Here is a 21,355-nt window from a genome sequence, read left to right as displayed (position 1 = left end):
CAAAATGTTTTACAAATAAATATCTGAAAAGTCCAGCGTGCAATTGTATTCAGTCCCCTTGAAGCAATACTTTGTAGAACCACCTTTCGTTTGTAATTACAGCTGCAAGTCTTTTTGGGTATGTCTCTACCAGCTATGCACATCTAGAGAGTTAAATGTTTGCCCATTCTTCTTTTCAAAATAACTCAATCTTTGTCAGATTGGATGGCGCGCATCTGTGAACAGAAATTTTCAAATCTTGCCACAGATTCTCAATTGGATTTAGGTCTGGACTAAAATGACTGGGTCATTCTAATACATGAAAATGCTTTGACCCAAACCATTCTTTTGTAGCTCTCGCTGTATTTTTAGGGTTGTTGTCTTGCTGGAAGGTGAACCTCCACCTCAGTCTCAAGTCTTTTGCAGACTCTAAGATTGTCCTGTATTTGGCTCCATTCATCTTTCCATTAACTCTGACCAGCTTCCCTGTCTCTGCTGAACAAAAACATCCCCATAACATGATGCTGCCACTGCCATGTTTCACGGTGGGGATGGTATGTTCAGGGTGTTAGTTTTCCACCACACATAGCATTTTGCATTTAGGCCAAAAAGTAAAATTTTGGTCTCATCTGACCAGATCACCTTCTTCCACATATTTGCTGTGTCCTCCACATGGCTTCTCGCAAACTGCAAACTGGACTTCTTATGGCTTTCTTTCAACATTGGCTTTCTTCTTGCCACTCTTCCATAAAGGCCAGATTTGTGGAGTGCACGAATAATAGTTGTCCCGTGGATAGATTCTCTCACCTGAGCTGTGGATTTCGGTAGCTCCTCCAGAGTTACCATGGGCCTCTTAGGCTGCTTCTCTGGTTAAAGCTCTCCTTGCCCGGCCTGTTAGTTTAGATGGACGGCCATGTCTTGGTCAGGTTTGCAGTTGTGCCATACTCTTTCCATTTTCAGATGATTACTTGAACACTGCTCTGTGAGATGTTCAATGCTTGGGATATTTTTTTTATAACCTAACCCTGCTTTAAACTTCTCAACTTTATCCATGACCTGTCTGGTGTGTTCCTTGGCCTTCATGGTGCTGTTTGTTTACTAAGGTTCTCTAACAAACCTCTGAGGGCTTCACAGAACAGCTGTATTTGTACTGAGAATAAATTACACACAGGTGGACTAATTAGGTGACTTCTGAAGACAATTGGTTCCGCTAGATTTTAGTTAGGGATATCCGAGTAAAGGGGGTTGAATACAAATGCATGCCAAACTTTTCAGATATTTATTTGTAAAAAATGTTGAAAACCATTTATCATTTTCCTTCCACTTCACAATTATAAGCCACTTTGTGTTGGTCCATCACATAAAATCCTTATAAAATACATTTACGTTTTTGGTTGTAACATGACAAAATGTGGAACATTTCAATGGGTATGAATTATTTTTTAAGGCACTGTATATGATAACGATCATAAAAGATTTAAGGTATTACTTATAAAGCACATAAAGAAACACAGTGCATACTGAAATAGGAGAAGATGTGGCAATGATAATTAACATTTTACAACAAGTATCCCAAGCAGTGTCTCCACTTTTAGGGCTCTCTCACAATAGCGATTGAGAGCGTTAAACCCCCACAGTTGAGCATCGGTTTTACCACCCCACAATTACTCCTCCTTTAGCTGCAAAGGCAGTGGCTTAGGGTGTACACATGCCGCATTCGTGATGCATTGCTTCCCAGCTGCAGCAGGACTTATATCCCCCTGTCAACTGAATGGGGCTGATCTGAGGTGCGTTAGTGGGGTATTCAAGGGGTGACAGGAAGCGTTGAGGAGCTAATACAACGCCTCTTTACCTCCAGTCAAAGGCTCTCTTAAGAGTGATCTGATTGCGGATTGCACTTCAGAGATCAAAGCACATGTAAATAAACTCTTATAATATTGACCAAGTAACCCCTGGTGTGTGTCAGTGTATCCTAAGTACCCTTTTGACTATATTATATATATATATATATATATTTATTTTTTTTCATCAGGTTTTATTTTAGGAAAGATTTTGTGTAAATAACAAAGAAACAATTTGCCACGCAGGGAAACTAGAAAGATGGGATGAAAGACAAGTACAGTTTAGTACACAGGTATTAAACTCCAGTTTGCATAGAAAATGACATTATTATTAAGGAATAAGATACAGTTTCACAACCACCAGGCAAAGGATTAAAGCGGATCTTCACCCTCTTTTTCAACAAAGCCTCATTTAAATTGCCATGTAAATCTATATTATCTTCGGATAGTCCATTTATTTTTCATGATAAGTACCTTTTTTATCAAATTGTGCTGCCTATTCCAGCTGCGGCCACCTAGGCGATTGACGTCAGAAGGATTGTCCCATTGACTCCTGGGATATCTGCGTCAGCAATCCCAGGAGTCTTCAGGCATCCTCTGCTTGTCGATTGTATTTTATTAAATGAAGTGACAACTGTGTGCGCCAAACAGTGTGATTACTGCGCAGGTGCGAGAATCCGATGTGCATGCTGGATAGCCCGTTTCGCTAAATCCCAGAAATTAGTGAACTTTGGGTGCCCTTATCGCCACAAGCACACTTGACTTAGGAGGTGTTGTACTACAAATTGTACATGAAAATAATCTACTAAATATACCTAATGACAGCACAATAAAAATGTATAGTCATATTATTCCTTAGATTCATAGAACTGAAAAACAAATACATATTTTGGTTTTTTAGTTTATAAAACTTTAAAGGGCAACTATAATTATTTTGTGCCAATTTTTAATTTTTTTACAAACTTTGTTCAACAAATAAACATTTATTGCATGAGAAATGATTTCCAGAGCACTATCCTTTCTGGCAGACTGACTGTAAAATCAGTCTAGAGAGACACCTTTACAATATTTCATATATAGGTAACTAAAAAAAAAAAAAAAAAACTTTTTACAATTTTTCTTTCTTTATTCCTGGTCACAATAAACAAATAAATAATATATGTACAAAACCACCATATATAACCTCCTGGTCTTGAATTCATTAAAGCGGAACTTTACCCATAACAACTCGATAAAAAATAATGTCTTTAGCAAGGAACATACATTCCACATTATTAATTATGCTACCAAAATTAAGTGTGTGCCGTTAATTGCCTCCAGCATTTCACCTGTTTCTTCTTGCTGGAGGCTGACATTTTGCTGAAGCCCAGAGCCCCAAAGGTAAATCATAAAGAGGAAAAAAAACCATCGATTTAATGGCATATGCTTGTGTCAAACCATCAAATGGCTAGTGCTATAACTGATCACATGTGCAGCAACATGGCAGTTGCAGATCAAACAGAAGCAGCTTCCTTGGCTGTAAAAGATAGGAGGGTTTCATTCTGCTTTAAGGATGTCAGCAAATTGGCGTCTACAAACTCGTCAGTGCCTAAAAAGGCCTAAAAATGGAGAGTAACTGAGCAGGGTGAGACAGTGTATTACTGGATTCCAAACAGTATAGGCACTTATTTTTAATGTGAGGGGTTGTAACAAATGAAAAACATCAATTACAGAGTGCGCTAAAAAGTTATGGAACACAAATATTCACAAAAATAGTGATTGCTGATGTTCAGCTAAACACAAAGTCTATATTCTAAATGATGAGACTGTGCAAAAGTCTTGAAAATCCAAAGAATATAGTGAGGTTGGGGAGTGATGAAGGATAAGGGTAACCTCTTCCCAAACGGTGATCCAGACAGTGCTCAAATGTACACGTGATGCACCCAGTGTTAAGAAGGGACTCTTACCAGATGATGGAGAGATGCAAACATATAGTGTATAACCCTGGAGTCCGTTAGGTCAGCTTGTAGGAGAGAATTCACAATAGGAATAAAGCGACCATCTGCTTCCAAAGTGTGGGGATCTAGAGGCTTCCACTCAAGGGGATATCGCCACCAAGAACATGCCCAAGGAAGAGAAGGGGACTATAGTGCATTACCTCACTTTATTGAACCAATAAGAAAGAGTAACACTTACATTTTCAGGAGAAAAAACAGCATATGTAAATTTTGGATCGAGGACCTCTGCAGTAGTCCGGGATCATAGGCAACACGGCTAGCTCCCCCCGACGCGTTTCCACTAACAAGTCGGCTTCTGGGACTGGAGCTGTAGCCGTGCTGCTCGCATCTCTCATGTAAATAGTGTGGCTGATGGACACTTCCGGTGCGGCCGTGGCGAGGACCCGGAAGTGTTGTGACGCACTTATTTTTAATGGTTTACATTCCTATACCTGCAAAAGGAGTCAGCCTGACATGGTCTAGCAAGACCTAATTTTCTGACAACAGTTCAGCTTTAAACAAAGAGCGTCAAGCATTCCTAACATTATAGCCACTTTGTGGATTTTTGCTCCTTCTATTATAACATACAGTGGGTATAGAAAAGAATCACCCCCTTTAACATTTTCACATTTTGTTTGCTTTGCTGAAATGAAGACAGACACAGTTTATGTTTTATTCAGCTGTATTTACTCAATGCAACTTATAATATCCAAGTAAAAGATATAACACCAATAAGTCAGAAAATTAAACAAAAAATCAAAAACAGAATCACTGATTTGGAAAAAGGGTCACCCCCTTATGTCAGTATTTTGTTGGACCACCTTTTTCTTTAATTACAGCCTTTAAGTTCAGTTAAATTTGATGTTGACCATTTCTGGATTGCAGTCTTCAAGCCATTCCCCAGATTTCAATGGGGTTTAAAGCAGAGTTCCAGCCTAAACACACACTCACCTGTCCAACGGTCCAGCAATGCGGCCACCTGAAGCCTTGCTCTTCTCCCTCTCTGCTCTGCGGCGCCGGCATCACTGTTGTGGGCACCCGGCTGTGACAGTTTTCGGCTTCACAGCCGGGTACGCACTGCGCGATTGGCCGGCAATCTTCTGGGACCTCTGACATGTCCCAGAAGATTGCAGGGAGGGAGGGGGAGTGGAGAACTTCCGCTCAGGGCGCCGCGGCGCTCTGAGCGGAAGTGGGAGTGGGTACCTGTCAAAACTAGGTACCCGCTCCCCCCAAAAAAAATGACATGCCAAATGTGGCATGTCAGGGGGTTAAAACTACCTAAAGCGGAAGTTCCACTTTTGGGTGGAACTCCGCTTTAAGTCTGGGCTCTCTGATTAGGCAATGAAAGGACATTCACCCTTTTCTCCTTCAACCACTGTGTGGTTATCTTTGCTGTGTGCTTTGGGTCATTGCTATTTTGGAAGGTAAACCTTCTTCCCAATGACAACTTTGTGGCAGAGGGCAGCAGATTTTCCTCAAGAATTAGACTGTATTTTGCCCCATCCATTTTTTTTCTTTTATCCTGACATCCATGCTTTACTGTAGGAATGGTGTTATTTGGATGGTGAGCTGTATTGGATTTCCGCCAGACATATTGATTGGTGTTGAGGCCAAAAACAAAATTTTAGTCTCATCTGACCATAACACCCATTTCCTCAGAATCTTCAAGGTGCTTTTTGGCAAAGTTCAGTCATGACTGCAAGAGGCCTTTCTTGAGGAGTGACTTTTTCTTGTAACCCTCCTATACAAGCCACATTTGTGTAGAATTTGTTATATTGTTGTCACATTCACACAATGACCACGATTTGTCATACATTTCTGCAACTGCTTCAGAGTAGCTGTAGGCCTCTTGGTAGCCTCTCTGACCAGTTTCTCCCTGGCTCTTTCATCCAGTTTGGAGCAACATCCTGATCCAGTGAGGGTCTGCGTAGTGCCAAATACCTTCCACCTCTTAATAATAGACTTCACTGTGTTTCTAGAAATTGATAAAACCTTAGAAATTTTTTTTTTGTATCCATCTCCTAACTCCTCCACAACTTTATCCCCAAGACCTTTCGACAGTGACTTGCCACCCATAGTTGATTGTTTGCTTTAGTTGCACTCCCGGGACTGAAATGCTCCAGGAAAGATCTTTTCATGCTGAGCCAATCAAAATGACCACAGCTGATCACAGGTGAATGTCAAAGTGCTTTGTGTGCCATTGAGAAGGTGATTAGCTACACCTGATTGAGTTTACAAGTCATTTTTAGGAGGGGGTGATCCTTTTCCAACTCAGTGATACAGTTTTTGATTTTTTTTTTTTTTCTGACATGTTGGTGTTGGATCTTTCACTTGCGAGTAAATACAGCTGGATAAAACAAAAACTGTGTCTGTAATCTTTATACACATTGGCTTCTTTACAAAGCTGTTTGAAAAATGTTTTTTCCATATAAGGTCTGCTTTAGAGGAAATCTTTCCTGTAAGAACATGGAAGCGGAAATTGCTGACTTCTTATTTTGTTGAAGCTAGATGTTTGGTTATCATACCAACCTAAAAACAAGAATGCAAATAAGGACTACTAACTTTAATCTAAACCAGCCTTTTTCAACCATGGTATGCCTTGGCAAAATGCCTAAAAGTTGCCCGAAAACTGTATACAAACCGGTGGATAGATGAAACCTGTCATTTAGTTGCACAAAGCCACAGGTTTTCATTGTACACCATTAGAACCTGCCAACCTCCTGGTGACCAATGACACCATCAGTTGATAAGGAGGATGTCAGTTGCCTGCATATCATCCTTGTTTGACCCTCCCTTGCCTCTGTCCTTCAGCTTTGGGGTCTCATTAGCTAAGTGATGAAGAAAAACTGAGGGAGAAGTAAAACATTGGAATGCTAATCAGTACCAGTTTGTAAATGTGTATTTGCTTCAGAAGAATAAATCATCTTTAACGTTGGGTGTCCTATGTGCAAGGGCGGCCCGTCCATTGGGGGCAAAGGGGCGCCGCCCCCCCCCCCTATCCATGCGTCCGGCACCCTAATCTACATGCAGGGCACCGGACGCATGGATTCCAAAGAGGGATTTTTTTTTTGAAGCACGTGATTAGAGCGTGAGGCTCTAATAGGCTTCAAAAAAGGGTGGGCTTGGGGCGCAAAGCACTGCGCCCCGGGCCCGACCAGTTGTATGACAATAGCAAATTAATATACGGGGGAGGGGGGAGGAAGGAGGGAGGGGGTGGTAGAGCAGATAGCCGGCCGGCTGGCCCACGGGAGGGGGGGTTGTTGGTTTTGCTGCCGATTCTCCCCCCCCCCCAAACATTTTTATTCACCAGCCGCCACTGCCTATGTGTATTGATGTTGCTGCATTATGTAAAACTATCAGAATAGTTATTATATTTTAGAATGGGGTGCCTCAGGACTGTCCATGATTTTGGAGGGTGCCTCGAGATTGTCCATAATGTTAAAGGGTGCCTTGACTAAAAGAAGGTTGAGAAACACTGCTCTAAACTTAGTGACACGCATATCTGGCAAATAACTTTTCAATATGATAGCAGCGGCAACCCCCATATTTCACTTTTAACTATTATACTATCTTCAGTCTGACAGTGAATCCAGGAAAATATATGTATAACTGGGTCACATAAATAGAGACACTAGGGCATGAATATCAAGCATTACACTTGTTAACCATTTTTATGCAAAATAATTCAATAAACGTTGTATAAATTCACACTTACCACAATCACTAAGTAAAATTCTGGAACAAGTATGCCTATTCCCCAATCTACAACCATGTTCGAATTGAAATTTCTCTAATTATATAATAATCTGCACCATTATTTGGACGGTTGGCAAGTATAATATTTGTGTTCCCTATTTAATTTATAATCAACATTCACCTTAAAGTTGTGGCTGACTCCAGTCTCTAGAGACACTGAACACTCAGAATACTGTTCCTGTGACAGGTGAATCTGGGCCATAAGAAGATGAGCATCAGCCCACTCAGGATTGAGCTCTATACAGCGCTGTAAGGATCCTTGTGCTCCATCAAAATTACCTAAAAGTGGAATTCATTAAATGGTTATTTTGTAATAAATATAAACATTTTTTCAACAAATATGAAAAATGATTTAAAAAAGTATTTAAAACATAAATGTTAAAATCAAAATACTACTAAAATGTTACTTCTAATATTCCTCTATAGCCATGTCTGCATTCAGAATATTTTGTAAACAGCAATGATTTGTTAAAGGCTGCTGCTTTTTATGCAGAGATCATTTTTGACTGTACAGTCCATCAATCTAAAGTGAAAAGGGCAGACAACGTTATGTTGCTTACAGAGTCTTATGATTCCTCTGTGTGCACCCCTCCTCCATGCATTCTGTTACCAGAGTGGTGATGAGAACAAGGAAAGAAACAAAGAAAAAGTAGTATAATAAGAACTATTTGTGCATTTGTGCTGCCTCTTCTTATCCTGCTGATCTAGGCAGTGGACCTCCAGCACCCTAAAATTCATACTTGTTTGTAGCACTTTATAATTGTATACATAGAACATCAAATGTGTATTCTCTGCATAGTTTACACATATTCTGAGTAGGACAGCATATGACTAATGGTTCACCAAGAAATCTGTAGTGTTTTATAGTGTTAAGAAAAATGGAAAAATAATTGTAATAAAAGAGGTTATTATTGGGGATATAACAAACTAGACTACTAGACTATACTATATACAATATCAGAAGTAGCCCTTTGTGACTGTCAACCTATGTAAATGTTTCCCGGCTATGGCTAGTAATGCTTTCAGGGATTTGTTTACAGCTTGTCATATACTATATATTCTAAGGGCATGGTTTAATTTAATTTAGATGAATAATAATACACTAGATTGTCAAAAGTATTGGGACACCTTCCTTTACAGGCACATGAACTTTAATGGCATCCCAGTCTTAGTCCGTAGGGTTCAATATTGAGTTGGCCCACCATTTGCATCTATAACAGCTTCAACTCTTCTGGGAAGGCTGTCCACAAGGTTTAGGAGTGTATCTATGGGAATATTTCACCATTCTTCCAGAAGCACATTTGTGAGGTCAGTCACTGATGTTGAAGAGAAGGCCTGGCTCACAGTCTCCGCTCTAATTCATCCCAAAGGTATTCTATCGGGTTGAAGTCAGGACTCTGTGCAGGCCAGTCATGTTCCTGCACCCCAAACTTGCTCATTCATGGAAGGGCCATCCCCAAACTGTTCCCACAAAGTTGGGAGCATGAAATTCTCAAAAATGTCTTGGTATGCTGAAGCCTTAAGAGTTACCTTCACTGGAACTAAGGGGCCAAGCCCAACCCCTGAAAAACAACCCCACACCATAATCCCCCCTCCACCAAATGATTTGAACAGATGTTCAAAGCAAGATCCATAAAGACATAGATGCGCAAGTTTGGGGTGGAGGCTGGCCCTTCCATGAATGAGCGAGTATGGGGTGAAGGAACTTGACTGGCTTGCACAGAGTCCTGACCTCAATCCAATAGAACACTTTTTGGGATGAATTAGAGCAGAAACTGCGAGCCAGGCCTTCTCGCCCCAACATCAGTGCCTGAGCTCACAAATGAATCTAAATCTTGTGGACAGCCTTCCCAGAAGAGTTGAAGCTGTTATAGATACAAAGGGGGGCGACTCAATATTGAACCCTACGGACTAAGAGTGAGTTGCCATTAAAGTTCATGTGCGTGTAAAGGCAGGTGTCCTAATACCTTTGACAATATAGTGTATATAAAGTGCAGTTATCATTAACAACCCATATGATTCCACTTTTTATATAATAAAGGGTGCAAACCAATGAAAGATAGTTGCTGATTGGTTGTTATGATTTCTGTGCTTTGCTGTGCTGCAAAAAGGATGTGGAAAAGAATATGAACTTGCATTGTTATCCTCACAGCAGATAGGTACCCAGAGACTTCCTGCACTACTGAGCTCATTCATGGTTTTTCTGGAGCTGCAGTGTGTTTCAGCAGAGCACAGTCACTAGCTCATACACACACTGTAAACACAGTCTTAGCTCGAAGACTTAATTAAGCAAAGTACACACAGTTTTTTTTTTTTTTTTCATTCAGTCAGATTCCTGCATCTACACAAACAATATGGATGAAGCAATACCACCCCCACCCCCTCCAGTCCTCCATTGAAACATTGCATTCTGACAACAGGGACTCTCTGCTGTCAGAATATAATGATCAGTCCTGCAGATAGAAGAAGGTTTTTCAGCAGTCCCATTCGACAAAAGCTGATCTGTTTGTTAGCTTTTTTCGTTTTTTTTTTTTTTTTTAACAGGGAGATCTAACTTTAGCCAGTCCTTGCTGAGCCGGTTGAATTTCAAGCTGTGTTTACTTAAGAATTGAATTTCAAGCTGTTAAGACTTAAGCAGCCCATAGATGAGTCCATTTTTTTCAATCAACCAGAGGGTTGAACGAAAAAAACTGACTTGATCCTCCCTGCTGAGCTATTGTATTCTGTCATAAAACATTGATCACCATTGCAGGCTATAGCCTGCAGCACTGATCGAGCAAGGAAAACCAAAAAGGGGATTTGTACAGAAGTCAACTAAAGGATCAACTTCTGTATAATCTCCTTGTTCATACAAGGATCGGAATTCACCTGGTCCCTGCTGAACCATATGAATTTTGATCTATATATAGCTGGCTTAAGAAATTAATACTGGTGCAACTACAGTCAGATGTGAAGGTTAACCTGCAGGTATGTTTTTGTACCGTGGGAGTTAACATGAGCACCCAGAGGTAATCCATGCAAATACGGGAAGTATATACAAACTCTAAGCAGACACATTTATAGGCTTTACAATACAGTAAACATACCAGATAAATATGTGTTTTTCTAACGTATCAATTCTTTGTAGTTTTACCTACGGAGTCATACCCATTTTAAAAATTCCTGACTGCAGTTTGAAGAAATTCCACTAGATGTCACTAGTGTTTTTGCCAAAAGCTTTCACATTACTAACAAAGTTCTTAAAACTTAACTGTAAATAGGTCTATGATGGTGATGGCAAACCTTGGCACCCCAGGTGTTTTGGAACAACATTTCCCATGAAGCTCATGCACTCTGCAGTGAAGTTGAGCATCATGGGAAATGTAGTTCCAAAATATCTGGGGTGCCAAGGTTCTCCATCACTGGTCTATGATGTTGATTCTACGCTTGTGTAGTTTTGGGGCTCTTTTGGAAATGTTATTGCGTTCTCCACTGCAGGATAAATACTTCTCAAGACCTAAAATGTATAATTTTTCATAACAATGCACTGCATGGAGATGGAGAGAAAACAGGATGGGGTCCACAATGCATTTTTAAAAGGCATCCAAGGTTTGCATTGTTTTGTTTATAAAGTTTAAAAATTATTTATAAACTCTAGTAAAAAAAATGTAATTTAAATTTTAATATTCTAAAATGCACATGCTTTGTGTCTAGGCATGCGATTCTGAAGATCATACTTGATGCAAATGGAATGCTGTGTCTGAAGTATGAATTGACCATAAACAGAACCGGCTTGTTACAAATGTAGAAGTAATGCAGTGAGGCTTACATTACCATCTGCCACACCTATTGGTGCAGCATTGTGGAAGGGGAGTGAATTCCATGCTCCTCTTAATCCCCTTTGCTCTTAGCAAGGAGGAAAGTCATCTGCAAATGGGGTGAATGTTCTTTTGACTTGCATATGCAAAACAAATGTTCTCTTTAAAGTCTACCTGTACTTTGTCCATTACTGGGCAACACAACAGGTTCTCTTTTCTGTATGAAGCATACAGATTATGTACTTACATTCCATTCCCACAGCCAAACATCTGTTAATCCACCTGAGATTCTGACTAGTAACTGGCTGCTAAGATATTGATCTCTGATTTCTCCTGTATTGAATTGTATTGTAACTGAACCATTTGCCCTAATATTGTAAAGCACTGCGCAAACTGTTGGCGCTATATAAATCCTGTATATAATTAATAATCACTGCATTGTGGGAAGTAAAGAAATAGAGACAGTGTCACATTTTCCCCTACACCAGGGATCTTCAAACTATGGCCCTCCAGTTGTTCAGGAACTACAATTCCCATCATGCCTAGTCATGTATGTGAATGTCAGAGTTTTACAATGCCTCATGGGATGTGTAGTTCTGCAAAAGCTGGAGGGCCGTAGTTTGAGGATCCCTGCCCTACACCTTAAAATATCTGGCTGGTAGCAGAAGGCAGTGGCATAAAATAAGGAACGAATAAAATAAAGTAATGGCTCAGTATGCTGCATACAATCAAAGGGAACCCATTACAGTGACCAGTATAAGAAAAAATCGGATTTTTGTAAGATCTTACCGTAAAATCCTTTTCTCTTAGCTCATTGACAGACGTAGTCCTCTTTGATTCACATCAATTGGGTTATGTTGTCTCCGCAGGAGTAGGACTAGACAGAAAGAAAAAACGTTCTGGCTCCACCCTAGGGGCAGTCCCAGAGGGTATATCCTCCCTCTCTCTGCTACAGGAAATCAGTTCTGTTGTAAAGCAGTAACAGAGAATTTAACCCAACCCAACTCAATGATAGAGGGGCGGGTACTACGTCTGTCAATGAGCTAAGAGAAAAGGATTTTACGGTAAGATCTTACAAAAATCCGATTTTCTCTGTCGCTCATTGACAGACGTAGTCCTCTTTGATTCACATCAATTGGGACATCCAGAAGCAGTGCCACAAATGAGGGGTGGGATTGACAGAAATCAAAATCCAATCTAGAAGGCCCAACCGGTGCCAACTAGAAGTTTTAAAGGCTCATTATAAACAAAGAATGAGACTCAAATAAAAATTTCCAACGGAAAAAAACCCTCGAGGTAGACCACTGGTCTCCTCAAATTGCGGCCTGCAAAACCTTGCGGCCAAACGAGGCATCCGACGATGCCATTACATCAACTTTACTCACCATACCGAACCGACAGGCACCCTCTCTTCACAATACCCTCTCCACCGGGGTGGGGGGTTGTTGACCACTCCAGACGCCTCGACTCTCTGGTTCCTGGCGTCCAAGCGAGACTTTTAACTCGCAAGGTCAGTCCCTCCAATGGGACTCTGTCGCGGCCGACCCAGCGCGGAGCTCTGGTCTGCACGCGCTCGTAGGCAGAACCGGGGTGACCACTGGATCTCAACATCCAGCCCGTCGCCCGGCCCCGCATACTTACTTGAATGTGTCGCGGCCGACCAAGCGCGATGCAATGGTCTGCGCGCGCTCGTAGGCCGGCTGGGGTGACCACAAGTGTCGCCCAGATCCGGCGTAATTTGCTTGAAGATCTCACAGGAAAAAACACTGGAGAAACTACCTAAAAAAATATTTTTTCTAAAAAAAAATCTTGCCAGGACCAGAGATCCCAGCAAGGAACTTAGGTCCTTACTCCTGACTAGACAGAAAAAAACTGATTTCCTGTAGCAGAGAGAGGGAGGATATACCCTCTGGGACTGCCCCTAGGGTGGAGCCAGAACGTTTTTTCTTTCTGCCTAGTCCTACTCCTGCGGAGACAACATAACCCAATTGATGTGAATCAAAGAGGACTACGTCTGTCAATGAGCGACAGAGAAATAAAAATTATAATAAATATTAATCAGCGCAATGCTGTTTCTAAAAAGTATAAACCACACCATATCCTCTACCCAAATATGAGTGCACAAGTGCAAAAATCAATATTAATAATAAATTGCCGCCTGTATTAAAAAGTGCTTTCACTTCACTCCAATAAATATAACTGTAATAAAAATACAGTGCAATTTTAACTCATCTGTGAATAACCAACATTGTTTCTACATAAAAAGATCTTTAAGTATCATGAGTAAACTGAATAAGTGAAAACTGAATAAGTGAAATAAACATACAATGTATCTATTACAACATGTTCAAAGGAAAAAAGTCTCCAGTGATATTCAATCGATCCAAAAAATAAATAAACAAATGAATCCTGCCACCTCTGTGAAGGATAATAAACGTAATCAGTCCAAAGGATCAACAGATAATCCTACCACCTCTGTGTGAGATAATCAATTTAAAAACAGGTGCTCAGACTCCACCACCAGTGATTCCTAGCAGATCACCTCCTGCTTTGACTCCTGTTTCACCAGGGAATCAAAGAACGCTGTTCCCCATTAGGGATGGTCAAACTGTGAATGGATGGATGTATCAGAATCCCAGTTTTTCATCATATATAATGGTTCACTATAGGGAACAAAACAATATATCTAGTGCTCTCTGTAAAAACTTTTATCACACAAATGAAAAGAGCTCTCTCACATAATGTAGCACAAAGCCGTGTCAGCTCTAATATGCTCCTAGTATACATCCATTGGCTTTCAGATGTAAAAATTGGTAATGGTCGTGGGTATAGCCAAATGTCAGCTCCTGCCTCCAGGCGCGTTGTGTTCTCAAACAAATTTCTTCACAGAAGAAGTTCGTTTGAGAACACAACGCGCCTGGAGGCAGGAGCTGACATTTGGCTATACACACGACCATTACTGATTTTTATGGCTGAAAGCCAGTGGATGTATACTAGGAGCATTCTACAGCTGGCACGGCTTTGTGTTACATTATGTGAGAGAGCTCTTTTCATTTGTGTGATAATAAAAGTTTTTACAGAGAGCACTAGATATATATTTTGTTCCCTATAGTGGACCATTATATATGAGGAAAAACTGGGACCCTGGTACATCCAGAGACATCCATTCATTCACAGTTTGATCATCCCTAATGGGGAACAGCGTTCTGTGACTCTCTGATGACACAGGAGTCAAAGCAGGAGAAAAGACTGGGATCCTGATACATCCAGAGACATCTACACATTCACAGTTTGACCATCCCTAATGGGGAACAGCGTTCTTTGACTCTCTGGTGAAACAGGAGTCAAATCAGGAGGAAAGACTGGGATCCTGACACATCCAGAGACATCCATTCATTCACAGTTTGATCATCCCTAATGGGGAACAGCGTTCTTTGACTCTCTGGTGAAACAGAAGTCAAAGCAGGAGGAAAGACTGGGATCCTGACACATCCAGAGACATCCATCCATTCACAGTTTGACCATCCCTAATGGGGAAAAGCTTTCTGTGACTCTATGGTGAAACAGGAGTCAAAGCAGGAGGAAAGACTGGAACCCTGATATATCCAGAGACATCCATCCATTCACAGTTTGACCATCCCTAATGGGGAACAGCGTTCTGTGACTCTCTGGTGAAACAGGAGTCAAAGCAGGAGGAAAGACTGGGATCCTGATACATCCAGAGACATCCATTAATTCAGAGTTTGCCCATCCCTAATGGGGAATAGCGTTCAATGATTCTCTGGTGAAACAGGAGTCAAAGCTGGAGGTGAGCTGCTAGGAATCACTGGTGGTGGAATCTTTTTGAGCACTTGTTTTTGAGTTGATTATCTCACACAGAGGTGGTAGGATTACTTGTTGATCCTTTGGACTGATTACGTTTATTATCCCTCACAGAGGTGGCCGTATTCATTTGTATATTTATTTTTTGGATCGATTGAATATCACTGGAGACTTTTTTCCTTTGAACATGTTGTAATAGATACATTGTATGTTTATTTCACTTGGAGCTTTTTGTATTTAGTCACTCTGTATCGATCCTTACTCATGATACTTAACCACTTTACCCCCAGCCCTATTTCGGACACTTTTTGTTCACAAGTTAAAACCAGTATTTTTTCCTAGAAAACTACTTAGAACCCCCAAACATTATATATATATTTTTAGCAAAGACTCTGGAGAATAAAATGTCGGTCATTGCAAAATTTTTTGTCACGCGGTATTTGCGCAGCGGTCTTTAAAACGCCATTTTTTTGGAAAAAATTTGAAAAATCACATTTCACTAATTTAAAAAAATACTAAACAGTAAAGTTAGCCCATTTTTTTTGTATATTGTGAAAGAACATGTCACGCCGAGTAAATAGATACCAAACATGTTACGGTTTAAAATTGCGCCCCCCCCCGTGGGATGGCGACAAACTACGGTCAATAGAGATCTCAATCTGCAACGCTTTAAATTTATTTAACGGTTACCAGTTTTGAGTTAGAGTGTAGCTCTTTTTTTTAAATTATTGCCCACGCTCTGGCGATCGCGGCGATACCTCACATGTGTGGTTTGAACAGCGATTTCATTTGCGGCTCGACTTGCGTATACGTTTTTTTTTGTGCGCGAGCTAACGGTGACGGGGGCGGCTAAATTTTTTTTTTTTTTTTTTTTCCTATTTATTTTTTCTTTTTTTTTAACTTTATTACAGGTTTTTAAAAAAAAAAAAAAAATCTGATCACTTTTATTGCTGTCACAAGCAATGTAAACATCCCTTGTGACAGCAATATGTGTGACAGGTACACTTTATGGAGGGATCGAGGGTCTAAAAGACCCTAGACCCCTCCACTACACTTCCCTGTATGCAAAACGCCAAAAACGGCATTTTTGCATACAGCCGTTTTTTAAATCTGCCGCCTTTTGCGGCACGGTAACCCGGATGTGACGTCATGGACGCCGCCTCCGGGTTACGTCATCGGAGACCCGATCGATGCCGTTTCCGGCATTCATCGGGACTCCATCCAGCCGGCGGACGTGCCGGCTGGGTGCTCGGGGCTCCCGGTGGGACGGGAGCCCCGAGCAAAGCCGCGGAAGGCGGCGGGAGGGGGGGGGACGTCCCCTCCCGCCCCCCCGGGTAACGATCGAGCGGCTCCCGAGCCGCATCGATCGTTACCAACGGAAAGCCGACCGCCGGCTTCAAACAACGGTACCGGGATGATGCCTCTAGCTAGAGGCATCATCCCGGTATAACCACTCAAAGTCAGCCGACGTAGATCTACGTGGCTGGTCGTTAAGTGGTTAAGGATCTTTTTATGTAGAAACAATGTTAGTTATTCACAGATGAGTTGAGATTGCGCTGTATTTTTATTACAGTTATACAAAAAAAAAAGGTTTAAGTAAACCTGATCTGAGACTAACCTGAAACTGATCTCAAATGCCTATTTATAAAGCCCTTAGAGTGTGTCGTTGCATGCCAACTTACACATGTATTGTGGGATAGGCAGATTTATTTATTTATTATTTTAGTTTAAAAAATGGCACGTAACAAATTAAAGGGATTGTGAAGGCAGAAGTTTTTTTTATCCTAAAGCATTCTATGCATTAAGATAAAAAGTCTTCTGTGTTTAGCAGCCCCCAAAGCACCCCCTAATATTTACCCATCTCTATCCAGCGATGTCCATGAGTCTCTTGGCCGTCTCTCCCTCCTGATTGGCTGAGACACAGCAGCAGTGCCATTGGCTCCCGCTGCTATCAATCAAAGTCAGTTAGCCAATCAGGAGAGAGAGAGGGCAGGGCCAAACGACAGCTCTGGGTCTGGATGAACACACAAAGCTGCAGCTCCGCTCGGGTGCCCCCATAGTAAGCTGCTTGCTGTGGGGGCACTCAACAGGAGGAAGGGGCCAGGAGCAACAAAGAGGGACCCAAGAAGCAGAGGATTCGGCTGCCCTGTTCAAAAATAACTGCAGGTAAGTTTAACATGTTTGTTATTTATAAGTTTTGGATGGAGGGTTAGAACACCTTCTACTATATTAAGGTCTCTGTTAAAGAGATTTCAAAATACTTTATGTCACAGTAAAAATAGTCTCACCAGAGAGAAAGTTCAAGTGGTTGTAAACCCTTACATATGCTGTACCTAGTGAAGTGACTATCCTCAGGTGATACACAGAGATGAAACAAATCCTCCTACATAAGTTTTACATGTTTATCTGAAGTCTTCTCCTCTCTACACCCCTTCAAAAATCCATCTTCCTCTGTCAGGATCTTGTACAGAGTGTGAGAGCTGATTGGAATAAAAGGACACACCAGCCTTCACACACGGCATAAGAAAGAAGGAAGAATACAGAGCTATTTTTTGAATAGACAAGCTGTGTGCTGAGCTCCCTCCCCATCACAAATTTTATTTCACGTGTCGGGAAAATTTGTCAGTAGTGAGACATGCTGATAACAGAGGAACAAAGCACCAGAGAGAAATTACACTTTGGTTTTAGCTTTGGTGTTAGACAAGTAAACACTACAGATATACTGTATGTGCTTTGATCAGGTTTTATTTACAACCACTTTAAGGAACATTTGTAATAGGGACACAGACAGAAAAAAAAAAAATAAATTAAGTTAAAAACTAATAAAAATAAAGAAGCAGCAGTTTTATTTCTGTCAATGTTGCAGATTTCCTCTCACCTTTTGAAACCATTGTCATACGACATAGCAGTAAATACTTAACAGGGGTTCTAATCCTTTCCCACTATACCCAAAACAAAAAAAAAAGTGTTTGGAGAACCACCATGGTGACATACCTGTCAAGTAAATGACCCGTGACTTTAAAAAGAGAGGCTCTGGTAAACACGGGGCAACTGAAATTACAGGAGACAGAATGGTTGCTGCTGTTTCTAGCAACGGCGATATGGTTTGCCCTGGGGACATAGGCTGCAGAAAAAAAGAAAAATATGCAACCAATATGTAAAAAACAGTATTAATAACAATTACAGATATAAATATACAAGTTTGAGCAGCTTGTGAATATAAAATATATTTAAAATTAGAGTTAAAGTATACTGTACAGTATATTTATTGAGTACATATTTTGAGGTGTTAATATTGATCTGTTTAACCCTTCTGCACTTGTGAAGGTACTCTTACATAGTTGGAAATGTTATTTAGAGTTCTTTCATGCAATTTTTACTTTATGTTATATTTCATGTTATGCAATTTACTCTTTAACCACTTAAGCCCCAGGCCTATTTCGGATACTTTTTGTTTACAAGTTAAAATCAGTATTTTTTCCTAGAAAACTACTTAGAACCCCCAAAAATTATATATATTTTTTTAGCAAAGACTCTGGAGAATAAAATGGCGGTCATTGAAATATTTTAGTCACGCGGTATTTGCGCAGCGGTCTTTAAAGCGCCATTTCTTTGGAAAAATGACAAAAAAAAATCACATTTCACTGCATTTAAAAAAAACTAAACAGTAAAGTTAGCCCATTTTTTTTGTATATGCTGAAAGATGATGTCACGCCGAATAAATAGATACCCAGCATGTTACGGTTTAAAATTGCGCACACCCGTGGGATGGCGACAAACTACGGTCAATAGAGATCTCAATAGGCGACGCTTTAAAATTTTCGGTTACCAGTTAGGTCTTTTTGTTAAATTATTGCTCACTCTCTGGCGATCGCGGCGATACCCAACATGTGTGGTTTGAACAGCGATTTCATTCCCGGCTCGACTTCCAATATTGGCTTCTGATGAATATCATTCTGCTTACACTGACCCCCTATAACTAAGGGGTCGGTGATTTCTGGTAAGCCTTTTCACACATTGGGTGTCCATGTGGTGAAGGGATTGAAGATCTGGTTGTGTGTGGAAGAATCCTTTGGAGACTGAACTAAAGTCTGTTGGTGCATGGGACTCTATATGCGATTTTTTTCATTATAGGTGCTGCACTTTATATTTATTCCACTGTGTATAGGACTTTATATGTGATTTATTTCACTTATTGTTGTTGCACTTTTTATTCACCACTGTTAATGCACTTTATATTTATTTATATTCATATTAATTGTTATTAATATTTATATATACTATTACTCGTTAATGGTTCACTATAATAAAACACTACACTTAGTGCACTTTAGATGAGCGCGGCTCTGTACACCTCCATAGGTGTATTTAAACTAAATTAAATTAGTAACAAAGTGCATTTTTAGCAAGATCAGTGGGTATTCAGTACTTGCAGGGTCTGTGAAGGACTAACAAATGCAGAGATGTACTGCATGTGTTTTTGTATTTCTTTTGCTCTGACACTAGAAAGTTGGGGGAGTAGGGGATAATTAGAACTAGACAAATCTTGTGAGTGCCGTCACAAATAGTGATGAAATTCTGTAAAAGCAACTTTTACCTGCGTTGGACAAAATTCCAAGTACTTTTTCACAACATCAACAATAAAAGTCGGGTCCAATTTTTCTAAGTATTCCACCCCCAGGGGAAGACTGTTTAATGATACAAAGTGAATGTCCAATGATTCTCTCAGATGTTCTAATATAATCTTCTCTTCCCTTCCCTTCTTGGATGCAAGGACAGCTTCCACATAGCATAATTCCTGCAAAAAAAAAAAAAAGCACATACTTTATATACTGTAACCACTGGTACAGTCTTAGGTATACAGTAGTAACTGCTTGCTCAAAAGTGTACAATACAGTATGTGACACAGAACACAGCTACTCCTGAAAATTTTGATATGGTCAGCAGTTTATAGGGCTCATGCACCTGACCACAAAGGGGCTGTACAATGTGCAAGAGCATACTGAATTGCAGAAAATCTTCCCCAGAAGCCACAACTGCCATACAGCCACCCATGGAAAACAGCTACAGGTTGCTAGCTGTACATAGGTATATGGTATATAGATACTTGGTATCTATATACCATATAGATATATGGTATATCTATATAGGTATATGGTATATAGATACTTGCACAAACACATGCATAGACAAACATCAAAAAATATTGTGTCCAGGGTTGTACATTTGTGAATGTCTTTATCCAAGTATCAATGTATTCCATTGTACAGCTGCATCCTGGAATTGATTTCTATGGGCTGCTGTACACAGCAGCTGTGGCTCCTAGAAAAGATGTATGCAGGTTCTGTACACTTTTGCAGCGTAGGAAGCTACCTTACTGACCTCTCCATCTGAAAATGATGGATTCCTGGTCTTCATTACTGCTTCACTACTGTGAACCACTGGCCTAGAACAAATATTCAGATCTCTATACTTTATTCAGGCCGAAAACTTGCAGTATTGAAGCCAAAAGGTTAGCATAACAGTCAAGCAACCATCATTTTCAAAACAAAAAGGTACAATTGCAACGCCTATAAATCTGCCATGAGAAGTGCACTTCAAGTGTACAGAATTCACCTGCCACAGTCATTGGGTTAATGTGACCACGTCTAAAACATTTCTAAGGTAACAGCAGTGCTAAAGTGTAGACCATGCCTACAAGTACCTGTATTGCCATCAGAAGTATAGGTGTTCTTTCAATTCTGTTTCCATTTGGAGCTCACTGTATCCCATCCCCAAGCTGTACATAGGCCCACAATATTTATCCTCCCCATCACAAAGCAATAAAACCTAATTCTTATCAATCAACTGTCAAGTGCTAAAACACCTCTGACATTTGACAGGTGCATAACAGAGAGCAAGGCTAGCACTGGGAGTGGGCTGGGTTTGATCTAGAGTTCGATGGAAGTCCCATGAACAGCCTTGAAGTGTAATCTAAAGGACTCCCCATGGAGAAAGAGGTGGATATGAAATCTCAGGGCTTGCATGAACCACTAGGGCAGAGCAAGAAAAATGCATGCACATCATCTGTTCCCACCAATGCATTCCAGTACATTGCAGTGAAGTCCAACATGCTGCATTCTGAATGGACTGAGATGCAGTTTGCCATTCAAATCATTTTAAAGAAGGTCCTTCAAAAACACAA

General features: G+C 40.5%; 1 protein-coding gene across 2 annotated transcripts in view; it reads right to left on the bottom strand.

The window, feature by feature from the left end:
• TTC21A (tetratricopeptide repeat domain 21A) overlaps window positions 1-21,355 on the bottom strand; it is a 114,847-nt gene that overhangs the window by 63,152 nt on the left and 30,340 nt on the right. For both annotated transcript variants that reach the window (XM_082259581.1, XM_082259582.1), the window contains 3 exons: window positions 19,769-19,969; window positions 18,166-18,295; window positions 7,674-7,831 (listed from right to left, as the gene is read on the bottom strand). In XM_082259581.1, the coding sequence (XP_082115707.1) occupies window positions 7,674-7,831; window positions 18,166-18,295; window positions 19,769-19,969 (489 nt within the window). The remainder of the gene's footprint in view (window positions 1-7,673; window positions 7,832-18,165; window positions 18,296-19,768; window positions 19,970-21,355) is intronic.

This window comes from Pelophylax lessonae, assembly GCF_965119305.1.
Source record: "Pelophylax lessonae genome assembly, chromosome: 5".
In the NCBI taxonomy this organism is placed as follows: domain Eukaryota; kingdom Metazoa; phylum Chordata; class Amphibia; order Anura; family Ranidae; genus Pelophylax; species Pelophylax lessonae.
Note: the sequence above shows the minus strand (reverse complement) of the source record. Positions and strands in the feature narration are given on the sequence as shown.